The sequence below is a fragment of the Thermobia domestica genome, chromosome 7 (genome assembly GCF_964235325.1).
Source record: "Thermobia domestica chromosome 7, izTheDome1.hap1.1, whole genome shotgun sequence".
NCBI classification, from domain to species: domain Eukaryota; kingdom Metazoa; phylum Arthropoda; class Insecta; order Zygentoma; family Lepismatidae; genus Thermobia; species Thermobia domestica.
The window spans coordinates 84,267,341-84,281,328 of record NC_137460.1 but is presented as its reverse complement, the minus strand read 5'-3'; the positions used below and the strand labels follow the sequence as shown (position 1 = coordinate 84,281,328).

The 13,988-nt window shown below is 36.8% G+C and overlaps 1 protein-coding gene across 1 annotated transcript in view; it reads right to left on the bottom strand.

Moving 5' to 3' along the window:
* Ass (argininosuccinate synthase) overlaps nt 1–13,988 on the bottom strand; it is a 76,874-nt gene that overhangs the window by 44,204 nt on the left and 18,682 nt on the right. Inside the window, exons 3-5 of the mRNA XM_081764981.1 lie at nt 12,089–12,157; nt 5,031–5,276; nt 2,704–2,849 (exon numbers count right to left, since the gene is read on the bottom strand). Coding sequence (XP_081621107.1) covers nt 2,704–2,849; nt 5,031–5,276; nt 12,089–12,157 — 461 coding nt within the window. The remainder of the gene's footprint in view (nt 1–2,703; nt 2,850–5,030; nt 5,277–12,088; nt 12,158–13,988) is intronic.

Here is a 13,988-nt window from a genome sequence, read left to right as displayed (position 1 = left end):
AACGGTAACAGGTAGCAACGCACGGTTTTCTGTAATCGATTCAGCGTGTCAAAAGAATATATAAACACAGCGCGCAACACTATCGAAACCGAAAGTTGTTCAAATTTACAACTATCCTAATATGCATAGAATAAAAACGGTCAGAGATATCGAGATGCGGTTTTCTGCCATCGATTTAGCTTCCCAATATCCTCCCCGTTAACATTCTATTTAAACTAGAAGTAGAATTGTAGTTACGACTTATAGTCTGTCATTGGTAGAAAAAAAAATGGACTTGAAAGTTAATGTGTAATTATTATAACCGATTGATACTCACAATAACAATTTGACACTTTTGAACTTTGAGACAAATCATAGTGTAATCTCATTAGTGAAAAACTATCCTTGGTGCAAATTGATTGGCTGATTACTTTCAAAAGTTTTGGAATTTTTTGTATATTTTTCTGTAACTGTTTCAATTTTCTTCTTTGAACACCTTCGTTTAAGTTTCTTTCAAGTTTAAAAATGTTTGCACTGATTAAAATTTTTCAAAATTTTGATTACACTTTTTTACTTTAAAAATTTTAATTAATAATTTTTAGTTTTAAAAAGTTTATATGCTCATTAGAAAGCTCCTGAAAATTTTTCATTAAAATTTGTAGTTTGATATTGTTATTTAATTTTTTTCATACATTATGTTCATGATAATTTGAGTTCAGAATCTCTCCCAAAATTGAAGAACCAAATTTTTGGAGATATGAACTTGACAGACACTTTACTTGGTTGATTCAAGTAATCATAGATGTTATTAATTTTAAACATCTTAACATTATGTTTCTTGTTGGTAAGTAGAAGGCAGTGTACGTAGCGACAATTATTAGCACGAATGAAAATTATTATTAACTAGTCTAACTTAGCATCTTGTTTTTATAATAAGAACTAGATAAAGTGAGTGTCCTTCGCAAGGGAAAAATAGGTTTATTGAACGTATTTGAAAACATTCTTCTTTAGGATATGCGTGGGTAATGAATTGGGGATTAAACGGCAACGGGTATCTCACTATTCATCTTAGCGACCCCGAAAACTATGGATTGGACACTAATATTAATTGTTATCGATTATTTTTATATCTCAACACCTTACCACCGCTACCCCTCACTACCATGCTGATAGATGGATTGACTGAAACGGGTATCGGAAGTGTCACTGTTCATCGCAGCGATCCCGAAAATTATGGATTCGACGATAATATCGGTTGTTTTCGATTATTTTACTAGCCTATCTCCCGATACTGATGAGGGATAAAATTGGACTTAAACAGCATCCGCAGTGTCACTATTCATCTCAGTGACCCCGAAAAATATAGATTGGACAATCGGTCCTCTTTGATTATTTTTCCTCTTCCTCGCCCTTTCTCCGCCCCATTGCCGAAAATGTACCTAAGTTATGAGAAGGTCCACTCATGTACCAAAAATCATCAGGAGGACTTAGCCATCAAACACTGTTATAATAAATTTTTGTTTAAATAGATTATGATTTTTGAAAATGTTTTCGCCTTTATTTACGCAACCCGTAATTTATATTTTTTGAGGTTTGCATATTAGCATGATCGAAGGACTAAAGCGCCTTGACATTATGATAAAGATAGTCTCAGGCAAATTAAAACTCTAGAAATTCTACTCTGTTATATTTTAGCTTGATTTATTTATTGGAGTTTAGCGTTCCTTTCAGCAGCGAGGCTATATATGACTTGGACCTACAGCTTAATGTGGGTTCGAACCATTTAAGCTCCTACCAAGAATCGAACCCGGATCTTCCACGCCAACGGCGCGTACACTAACCGCTTAGCCATAAGGAAGCTCCCTTCCCATAGCTAATTTCACCACATTATTAATTTCCGAACGAGTTTTTTGAGTGCATGAATTTGTTTTTAGTGCCATCCTAGATCAATATTACCATCCAATGTTACTGCTGAGATTAGGGACAGAGAAAGGAATTGGAGGGGTTGCAGCAGCTCGTCAATGATGCAAGAAGATCTAAATATTTTGAGTTAATGAATTGAGAATACCAGCTACAATACTACAGTACGTTTTAGAACTACAGTAAAACTGTGAAATATTTTGCTAGCTTTGCTGTTAAATTTTGTTAGATATAATTTTAGATCTTGTGGGTTATTTAGTTGTTTTCTAAGAACATTTGTTGGGACTACTGCAAAATAACAGTTGAAAGGCCGCGGTGGCTCAGTCGTAGAGCGTTCACTTCTAGTCGGTGAGTTCCCTGGTTCTATCCTAGCTCTTCCAAGTGGGCTTTGTGGTACACATACACCGTGTGCGTGGGTTTTCTTGGGGTCCTCCCACTTTCCATCTATTTCATCATCACCGTCTCTCTTAGTCTCGGTGCATAATCGTGGGAAACTTTAGAACAAAGTACCAGTAAGAGCGACTGATGGTATGCGTTAAGTTTGGTAAGCAAGTGTCACTACAGAAGCTGTATATCTGTAAGACTACTGATTCTGCCATCGGAGTTTTTATTTGCTTTTCCTCTCATTGTTCCCATAACACTCATGCAGCTCAGTGTATCTGCTTGTCGTGCTACAGGTAGCAGGACAAGAAAACTATTACGTCACAGAGCCTTCAGCTTGAAATGATTTCTGTAGAATAACGTATGAAATTACTTTGCCAACTTTAGCAAATATTCTCCTCTTATATTACCCAGGGAACTCACCTCACATGCATAAGATTGGCATCCATGCTCCAAGGTGCCGAAGGGGTGACTGGAACTGGAATACCATGTTTTGCCGCGTACTGCAATAAGTCCTGTCGTCCTTGAAATCTCTCTGTAAATTCCCTTATTCTCCACGGAGCAAGAACCTGCATATAAAACAAAACACATTAATAAATCACATAAGTTACTTGAAGCTTGAAGTAATTATTTTCAAAATTTAAATTTAAAAGAAATGTTTGGTACGAATTTTCTAGCTATAGTTTCTGCCTCAGGGTGACACTTGAATCAGATTACCCATAGATTCATATTTTCTTCTGTAAACAGACTTAACAGGACATTGCTCGATTTTATTTTTTGAGCTGCAGAACACGTTAGATTTCCTTGTAAGTCAATCCTGAACGTCGTTCAGTAAGATTGTTTCGCTTGTACCTTTCTTTGTGTTGACGAAGAGACTCACTCAAAATGAAAGAAATACCTTAGCTTCAGATTATTTTATAGTGGTACCGTATTAGTATAGTGATCTATCAATATCTACTGACTCATTAGTTATTGACCTACAACATTTGCTTACAACTTAACGATTTGCTAAATCTAACTCATCAAGACTAACGTAGCTTAAATTAACTTAGTCTGCCTTACCCAACAAAACCAGCGTAACTTGAGCTATATACAATCTTAGTATGTCACTAAACTAATACGTTGTCTCCACAGCTCTTTGCTTATGCTACAGACAGACCCGTAGGTAGGTGTGGCCAGGAGTTCTGAGTCCCCCTGAGACCACCTTCACCCTTTGTGCTGAAATTTTCAGTTGTTGGTATGAACGTATGAAAATAAGGTGAATTAAAGTCAGCCCTCCCTATTTTAGTATTCTGACTGCGAGACTGGCTAAAGTTCAAGGTATTTTTAAAAAGTAGATTTTCAGGCCCTTACACTCAAGTCTTACCGAGAACTGTCATTCAATACAAGTGTTCACTCTTTGAAAAACATATCTGCGAGATGGTTGCCGTTGCTGCGTACATTCTCGAAGACAGTCTCCAAAGGTGTGCATAATCCTGCGTTGAACGTAATGAAAAATCCCAGATTTTGTGTTTCGGATGGCTACCTTCAACGTGTGGATGTACGTCGGACGAGTTTTGAAAACCTCACTTTTCATGTAATCCCAGAGAATAAAATCACACGAGATCAAATTGGGGAATTTTGAGGGTCATAACCACATCGACACAACTAAGAATTGACAAACGCGGTTAACATGTTAATGTATCGTTCTGTCAGAAAGTTAACCTGATCTTCTGCCAAAAAAAAAAAAAAAATGTAAGAACCAATAACTCTAAACACAAAACCACCACACCACACGATAACCTTTGGACTGTGCATAGGTATTTCATGCTTCTGGCGAGGAATTTCTGGGTCAACGTTGTACCGGCAGTTTTGTGTATTGATGTCTCCATGCAAAAAATGAAATTGTGTCGTTTATCCAAGATAACTTAAGACATCTATCACAATTGTTTTTAAACAATTCTTTTTCGCACCATGTAAGTAACGCTTCATATGTGTACCCAACAATTTTTAAGCGTGAAAGTGCAAATTTTGATGCAATATTCGACGACACGAGTTATCTGTCAATTGCAATGCCACCCATGTTTCCTCACGGATCGTCGAGGACTCCGCATATCAGATTGCCGAACTCGCTCAATGTTCTCGAGAATCTGAACCGTACGTGAACCGAACCGTGCTGTTATCTGGTAGTGATCTGCGAGCAGATCTCATCACATGAATGTTATTGGCCCTCAGAGAAAGAGTATTTCACGTAAGAACATGGTGAATCTGAAAATGTGTCCGAAACGCATGCTGTGTAGATAACGCAGATTCATTGTTTTTGGAAAGTGCCTCTATGGACGGTGTTGTCACGACCATTCTCCAATGTTGAGTGATTTGCTTTAGGTAGATGAACACCTGACTATTGTTACGTTGCTCGACTTTCACTTAGTGTTACAAGTACGTATCTGTAATGAAAAATTATGAGATCCCTTTGCCATACCATACATATAAAACTATTAACTATATTTTAAGGACACACTATATTGTAATAGACACAAAGAAAGAATGAACAAAGTACAGTATTACCAACAGTCATTGAATCATTTTACGCAAACAAGTGGATGTCATATTTTCTTAAAGTAACTCATACTCTGCCCTTTATTTCTGTATAATCAACCTTTATTTAAAAACTCGCCTATCTTAAGCTACTCACGGTGATTGGGCTATCTACAAACTGAAAATGACTTAGATAAGTAATAAGCAAGTACAAAGGTTTGTTTCTCACTTACTTTCACTTCTGGCCAGAGAGCGTAGCAGCTAAGCTCAAACCGAACTTGATCATTTCCCTTTCCCGTGGCTCCATGTGAGATGTAAGTAGCTTTCTCTTGTAAAGCAGTTCTTATTAGTCCTTCAGCAATGCATGGGCGTGCCAATGACGTTCCTAGTAAATACCTTTCCTCATAGATTAATCCAGCAGCTACTCCCACCCACACAAAATTCTCCACAAACTCCTTCTGTAAGTCCTCGATGACAATCTATAGAAAACGATAAATTCCAACACCATAAGAAACAGACGTATGTTATTCTTGCAACTAAAAAATAAAACTATGATTTATTTTTTGCAAACAGAACAAATTTAAGCCGCATAATAAGAATTTCGTTGCAACATACATAGTTACTATAAATGCACAAACTGTAACAAAACTCCTGTTGTTACGCTTGGAAGATTAGGCAGAAGATTCAAATTCATCGATGTTAATCAAGTTAGAGGATCTATCTTTTAGGGCATTTCATTGTCACGGCTGTTTTCTTAAAATCCTTCACGTTGGACCGATTCCAAATTTTGTTCAAGTATATCATGTGAAGCAATTCACATTACATGTAGAAATATAAGTATTAGCGGAGGATGATAATACAGCATTACATGATATACTAGCGTTGGTAGTGTGCATCGTGGATTTGCTCCGAGTTAAAATAAATTGTTTCAAATGATCTAGTAGAAGTAAGTAAGGAAGAATGAGGAAGCTGGGTGTTCTGGGAGATCATTTAACGGTTTACAGCCACCTAATCCAGCGACCGAGATGTTCTACATCCAGCTATCGGTGAACATCTTGTTCGTAGTCTGGTGATGCATTATTCTTCTGTAGAGAAATGAAATGTCATCTTCTGTGAGAAGGATCGGAAATGTAACATCCTTAAACAATTCCAGCTAATGCAGAGGAGTGAGAGTGGTGTCGTAATGATGTCGGTGCCTCATATTCCACACCAAATCATTATTCGAGCCAGTGACTTCTTCCCGGTAGCACTACAAAAGTTGAACTTCAATAATCCATCATCTAAGTACCGGCTGAAACCAGTATTACTTCCTATATTATGATCTGATAGGAATATTGTTATATTCTACACGTGTTTCATGTTTGCAAACAAAACAACGTGACTACAACTATGAGCAAGCAGACGACAGGCAGCATCATCACTAACAAAACGCGACTGAAAAGGAACACTAGCACCGCCACCTCTCTAGAAGAGGGTATAAAAGACGTTGTAGAACCTCCAATGGCATCACTGCGAGAATTCTACTCCCCTCTCTTAGCTTGCCTGGAGCTCTGAGAGATTAACCAAACCCAAGCCTCTCAGATTGCCTGTAGCTTTGAGGTTCCCTGTGCATTTAGCTTGCCTGGAGCTATGTAGATCCTTAACCACTCTCTTTGCTTATCTAGAACACTGGAAGATCCTAACCGCAAAGACTTAGATTGCCTGGAGCTCTGTAAATCCTAATCCCTGTCTTTGCTTGCCTGGAACTATGGAGAGCCAACCGCAACCATTAGCTTGCCTGGACCTCTCTGGTTTTCTAATTGCACTACTTAGCACGCCTGAAGCTTTGTGGTTTCATAACTGCACACTTTGGCGTGTCTGGATTGGAACTCTGAAGTATCCTTTCGTGACTTCTTGGGCCAAGGGATCACCCGTTTACCAAACAAGAATATACATTGGAGAACACTGTATTAGTCTTCGGACCTCAATTATAGTGATTTGTGTTATATTTGTATATAACAGGATTTATAACAAAAGGTTAAGAAATAAAATACCAAACTCCCATGAGCTAATTACATACCTACTGCCCTAACAGGATATTTTTACATGGTAGAAGAGTCGGACTCAATCCGACCCGATTGAATTGGACCATACCACCCTTATTCCCAAAATAAATTTTACCAAGCGGAAAGAAATTTTGTCGCTGACTGTACAAAGTAATAGTTGCTCTATCCCTTCAAACTTTTGCATTCTTCATTAAACAAGAGATTTCTTCTTTTACGCCCTGATGTATTTATTTCATGCTTTGCTTGGTCTTTTTTTTTTTTTTTCACGTTACCTGCTACCGTTTTCCACGTTTCCACGTTATGATGCTTTCTCTGGTTTTTGTCGATAGCGTTATCGTTCCTAATGAAATCTTCCCTGTCCTGACGTTCGAGTCTCTCAGTTTTCTAACATCAAAATTTTTCCTTTTCATAATTTCTGAGTTGATTTATCTTTGTTTACAAGTAGAATGCGTGTCACTGTTTGGAGAAATTAAACAACAATAGATCCAATTTACTACTTAATAATGTGTATTTTCATGTATATACAGTTAGTAAATAAATAACATATTCCAGCAGAATAAAAATAACTACTAAGTGCATTAGATTGGAAACGAGCGACGTGCTTTTTAAGCATCATAAAATTAGTTTTTCTCGATAACTATTAACGAAATTTATCATAAAGTGTCCATTTTGTTCAGCTCGAAGTAACCTATCGACTCAGTAGCGTATGCAGGAATTTATTTCGGAAGGGGTCCAAACTTAATATGAGCATATTTTGTATTAAAATTCCTAAAATTGCCCATAAAATTAGGCTTAATTTACACAAAAGTCGAAATTTCCGGGGGGTCCGAACCCATAGGACCCACCCCTACGTACGTCCCTGTATCGACTGATATAATCTCATCCATGGGCGGATCCAGGGGGCGATCGGAGCCATCATCCTCCCCCCCAGAAGAGTAAAGTTTCTTATTTTATATAAAACTAAAACCCATTCCAGAGTTTAAAGCTCTTAAAAGTAGGGATGGGCAAAACCGCTTTTTTATAAAAACCGAAAACCGGTTTCTATAAAAACCGAAACCCGAAAAACCGACATTTCGGTTTTCTCCAAAACCGGTTCAGTTTTTCATCGAAACCGGTTTCGGTTTTCTTCAAATCCGGTTCGGTTTTCACCGAAACCGGTTTTGGTGAAAACTTTTCGAAAACACAAAACTGTTTCTGTGGAAATGGGTTCGGTTTCCGGAGAACAACGAAACACCATTCTGGTCAGAAATAGAACAAATTTTGAAAAAAAAAACCGGAATCGGTTTTGAAGAAAACCGAAACCGGACCAGGTGAAAAACCGAACCGGTTTTAGAGAAAACCGATAACCGGTTTCGGAGAAAATCGAACCGGTTTTGAAGAAAACCGAAACCGTTTTTTTGAAAATTCCCAAGAAGCGGTTTCGTTTTTTCAAAACCCGGAAACCGAAAAAACCGGGTTTTGTGCCCACCACTACTTAAAAGTAACTCCAAGTAGCTGTATTACAACCCCCGTCCCCCTACAAGAAGTCCGTCCTGGATCCACCCCTGATCTCATCTTTGGGTACAATATCTTATTTCAACAGAAATTAAAGTTCAATATTTAATGATAATTCTATGGTATTTGATTCATTAATCAGATTATGTACTGTCGTCTTGCTACCGTCATAGTGAACAAGTTGATGAAAGCGTACTTCAGTATTAGTTTAACCTTAATAGAGTGTATGGTTCTTGTACAGGATTAAGTAACGTCAATCACCCTCTTCGCTGAGTTGCAATAAGAAAAATTAGTAATATATTCCGTTAGTCAGTCACTTTTTACTATAACTAAAGCACTCTCTAATATCGGTAATCTATATCTCCCCCAAGTTTCGGGGCTGACTTTGGATTTAAACGGCACCGGAAGTGTCAACGTTCAACTCAGGTATCCCGAAAACTATGGATTCGATACTAATGTCGGTCATTTTCGATCATTATTTATATATATATCTCCTCCTCCCCTTCCCTAATTTGCACCGTCAAAGTGAAATGATTGAAACCATTCCAGGTCCGAACCTCATCTACGTTGAAAATTTGATCGAGATTGGTCGGGTAGTTCAAACGTTATTAAGTCACAAACATAGTTAGTTTCGTTTTATTTATATCGAAAATAGATACATTCTTAGGTTTACAAAAAAAATCGTTTTCCTTGATTTTCTCAAAAATTACGCACCAGGTTTTACACTGACATATAACAGTTTGTTCAACTTAATATCTATTAATTGGTCCACGCACACGGTTTCTTCATTACAAAATCTACTTGGCGAGAGCTGGATCAAGCCAGAAATGAACGCTCTACCACTGAGCAACTGCTACCCCCGATATTCTGTACCAAAATAAGAGCAATATAATCCTTTCCACACACACACACACACACACACACACACATATATATATATATATATATATATATATATATATATATATATATATATATATATATATATATAACATTTTTTTCTAATTCAAATTGAAAATATTGCCGTAATCAGATTAAACGAGATGGGCTACTTCAATCATAATTAATTTCTCATATTTGTATACCCCATCTGTAAATTAAATTTGTAAATGAAAAAATTCAATAATACATATACTGGATTTATTATGATCACCAGTTATTTCATATTTCATTAAGAGTTACAAATTATTTTCGGACTTGTACACCGTATACATAGATTAACGATCATCCTGCTTGGATGCACTTGATAGAAAGTAAATAAATTTCCGCATGTGATTGCACGACGTATAATCCATATTTATCTACGTAATTCAGTCAAATTTTTCAGCGAAACAGTACGAAAATCAATAACAGAAAATAATGTAAAAAAAATGACTAATCTTCTAGCACATTAATTAATTTGTATTTTTGTTAAATATCTATGGACACGCTTTGTGATGTAGTTTGTTTCTCGTTCAATAGTTAGACACTTTCTTGCGTGTGATCAAACTATCTTCCACGTATTCAGCAGCTTCACATGCGATTCCGCTGACACAGCAATGAAACAGAGGAAACAGCTCAAACAAATTAAATCTGTTCAAAACTTGTGATGGTGCCTGGTTTAAAGTATACTTTGATAATAACGATGTTTCATTTTATTAATGGAATTAAAAAACAAAAGCACTGGCATACTCTGTATTACATTTGCAACAAAATAAGCCAATAATGCGTGGCACATAATGTTTCATATCTGGGTTGCAAACACTCTCGAAGCACTTTATAGAAAACTCCTTCTGTCCTCACGAAAGTAACTCAAATTCAATTGTATGCATCACCAATATCATGTTAGTATTTATTTCTTTTCTCGGAGCGCGTTCGTTTCGTGAAACATCCATTCACCTTTTTTCTACTCTTGCGTCACTTGTCCACAATAGATGGATAAATTCGTTACTATGGAAGTGTACTGCTGCTGGTTGTCAAATGACTGCAACCACTTGTCCACTATATGAGAAGATAAGAGCCATGTAGGTATAAACCAATACCGTCATTTCATATTTTGATAGGGGCCAAAATTGTCCACGACATAAGGCTTTCATAGTTGTTGTTAGTATGCTAGTATAGGAATTTATTAGAAAGTATTTGTTTCTTAAACTCAGCGAGAGGGGGAATTGCTCCTGCTCTTTCCAAATGACGCCCCTAACATAAATGCGCTTTTCAATGTTAAGAAGTAGAATCTCCGTGCTATGTACTTACTGTTACTGGATGTAGTTGGTTCCAGCGATCATGTAAGTATAAACTTCAATGCTTTTTTTTTAAAGTTTATATATATGCAAGAGAGAAAGAGAGATGTATCAATATTGTCTTGCGCTAAAGAGCAATGTGTATTATTCAAACGCTACTCTAATTGTTCAAAAAACATTCTTTGAAGTTAAAAGAATTAGGCGTTGTGAAACCAAGGAACCTAACACAGCAGCCGCCACTGCGTGATAAGTCATCCTTTGGGTTCATAGATTCAAAATGAATTGAAATGTGAAACTTTTCGTAAAATCCTAATACACAGACTACAATAGTATCTTCTTTCAACATATTAATAATTTTAACTGTTACGAAACAGCACGATTAATATCATATTCTTTTAATAAGCCTCTTATCATTAATAATCAATAATTGTTCAGCAAAATAGAAAAAGCCTCGTATATTTTATAATCCAATAATTTGACTATAACCCTAATTACTTAATTTACTTTTTTAAAAAGAGTTGAGTTGAGTTGATTTTGAGTTTAACGTTCCGTTCAGCAGCGAGGCTATATGAGACGTGGACCTACTGATTAACGTGGAATCCAAACCACATGAGCTCCCGCTGGGAATCGAACCCAGTTTTTAAAAAAGAGTATTTAAATATAAACTAAACATATGGTTATATATTCTACCTCATTTTCTCAGAGATATCTGTAATTAAATAAATTCATTTATTTGTATTATATCCGTGTTCCATTTACTTTTATCTTATGTGGGGAGCCACGGTGCCTCAGTGGTCGAGTGCTTACGTATGGTGCGTCGGGTCCCTGGACTAAGTAAGTTTGTGGTGTACAACATCATGACCGTGGGTTTTCTCGGGGTACAACATCGTTTGCTCCCACATTATCATTCCACCAAATCGTCCATTATCATTCACTTGCCTTAATCATCCGTCTCCCTTAGTCTAAAGGGTATAATCATGGAACGTTAGACTGTAAGATTTCATTTCATATCTTTTTTAAATGTTACGTTTCAAACACATTGACTGCATTTATCGTCAAAGTTCTACTAATTTTTAAATTAAATTTATGGAACTATGACGATGAATTCAGTCAATGTGTTTGAATCGTTAAGATTAAACAAAATAAATAAAATACGGATGGAATGCAAATAAATGAATTTATTTAAGTAAATATATTGTTATTAATATACTGTTTGTACGCTATTCTTCAATACAAAACTCTACATGTACAAAACTGCTCTCCTAAAATTGTCTTCCTTCAATTAAATTTCAATTTTAATAACCTCTGCTGCGTTGTCCAGAACAGTCCTTGTTCACTGACAAAAGCACACACAATATGCTTGGCAAAAATTCAATAACGCTAACTTTGATAATAAGATTGGACTCTATTTTCATTTAATCAGAAGCTTCAACAAAAGCCGAGGTTATCCGCAGTTTCTATTACACAAAGAAGATCAAATTACAGCTGAAAGAATCATTCATATATATATGTATTATATATATATTAAATTACCTTTTTGGCTCCAATTTTTAAAGCTTTTTTCCTTACTTCTTCGAATTCTTCTTTCTGACCGATATTTGCCTGTAAATGTAATTTTTAAAAATATTAATAGTGTTATCTTTTGTAACATCATACATATATAGAGAGGGAAAAGAAAAAGTAGTTGAAACATTAAAACCAGTTAGCAATTAATACTTTGAGTAAAAAGACCTAATTTAAACGAGAAAAGTACTGAATATTTTAACTATGATTAGGGATGGGCACGAGTCGAGTCAAAGGTAATTTTCTCGAGTCGAGTTCCGAGCCGAGTCACTGTTTTGAGGTCGACTTGCGAGTCGAGTTGAGTTTGATAAACGGTTCGCTCGTTTAGCTCATTATAACTCGTTTTGAAATCCTGCTTAGACTGGAAAGCGAAAGCTACTAGAAATATAAGCAGTGATGTGGAATATTTTTAGTGTTGCTCATGAGATGGGACACTGCTCACATCTCGTCTCGTCTCGATTAACAAGACGACAATGGATTTTTATAACAAGACAGCCTCAAATGTTGTTAGCACCAATATAAGTATATACTATAGTTCTTACCACCAAGGCTGAGACCTGCACAGTTCAAGGTTTGAGCCGAAGCAGAAGCCTAACCGGGGTAGTGATGTTAACGGGCTCAGCTCGATTGAACTTAGCGAACAGCTTGAGCCGGCTCTGTTGAGATGAAGCACTAACTCAGCTCGAACCGGCTTGGTTGGGTGAGCTGTTGGCTTGGCTTGATAGTGAATGAGCTGTGAGCAGTGCCGCTCGAGCCGTTGAGAACCCTAAACCCGGGCCGAGCACTTTTGAACATGTTTGGCCGGCGCCCTCTATCTTTTAACGACTTTTGGTTCTTGCCCGGATACTTGTTCCTCCGGAATCAAACCCAGAACCTCGTGAACGATCTCCTTGCCTCCTAGACTTCATGACTACCGAGATCAGCAGTCAACTAGATTTTAGTATTCAGATAGAAACCGGCTACACTCTTAAAAATTTCCTTGCTCAGAAATGAGAAAAATGCATGTTCAAAACAAAATAAGCAATGTTTACTCATATTTGAGGAAAAATGTCTCATTATTTCCAAATGTGTTTTCATTTGTGAGCTCAGGATCCCATTCAAAATTTTCAGGATCCCATTTATGAGATTTTCTAACTTCTTAAAAATGAGAATGGAATAGTGCGTGATTTGTAATATCATAGATGATTAAAAAATAACGGTAACAATCTTACCGAAATAATATTACGATGTTTTACTAGGGAGTAATATTGCTAGGGCTTAATTACTATTCAGAAAACGAGATAAAGGATTTCAGTTGTAGCAGAGTGCGAATGGATATGAGTACGCAGTAGGTGATGCAGGTGAGGTGGCGTATGGATATATGTCATGTGACAACGGCGAGGAGCAGCATACATATCGACTTTCGAACGTAAGTTTGGGTGAATTGTAAACATACTACCATAGACTAAAAGTTACTGTAGTACATTCGTTAGGGTGTAGAACGCTGACCCCCTCATATAGGTTATATAGGCTATAGCAGTCAGTTTGGTTCCTTTATCAAAGCTCAGTACTCAATTCACATAATAGGCTAACGAGTGCAGCAATAACAAGTGAAGGCGGGTTAGAGCCCCGTAGGGCACGTTGTTTTCTATATTACAATAAAACGGGGAGGTATGTCAATGTTTTACACCCGTCGCCATTCGTTATAATGTGTAAAATAGCTTATGTACGGAAACAAAGAATACATAAGTCATCTGTGTCTAGTTAGAAACAGTGATTGACGCCTCCTTTTTTCACCACCAGTAATCGTTTCAATGACACACGTTTGCAGGTTATTTGTGGCATAGTACTGTACGCATTTGCTCTTAATTTAACGTAGAGGCTGCGGTAG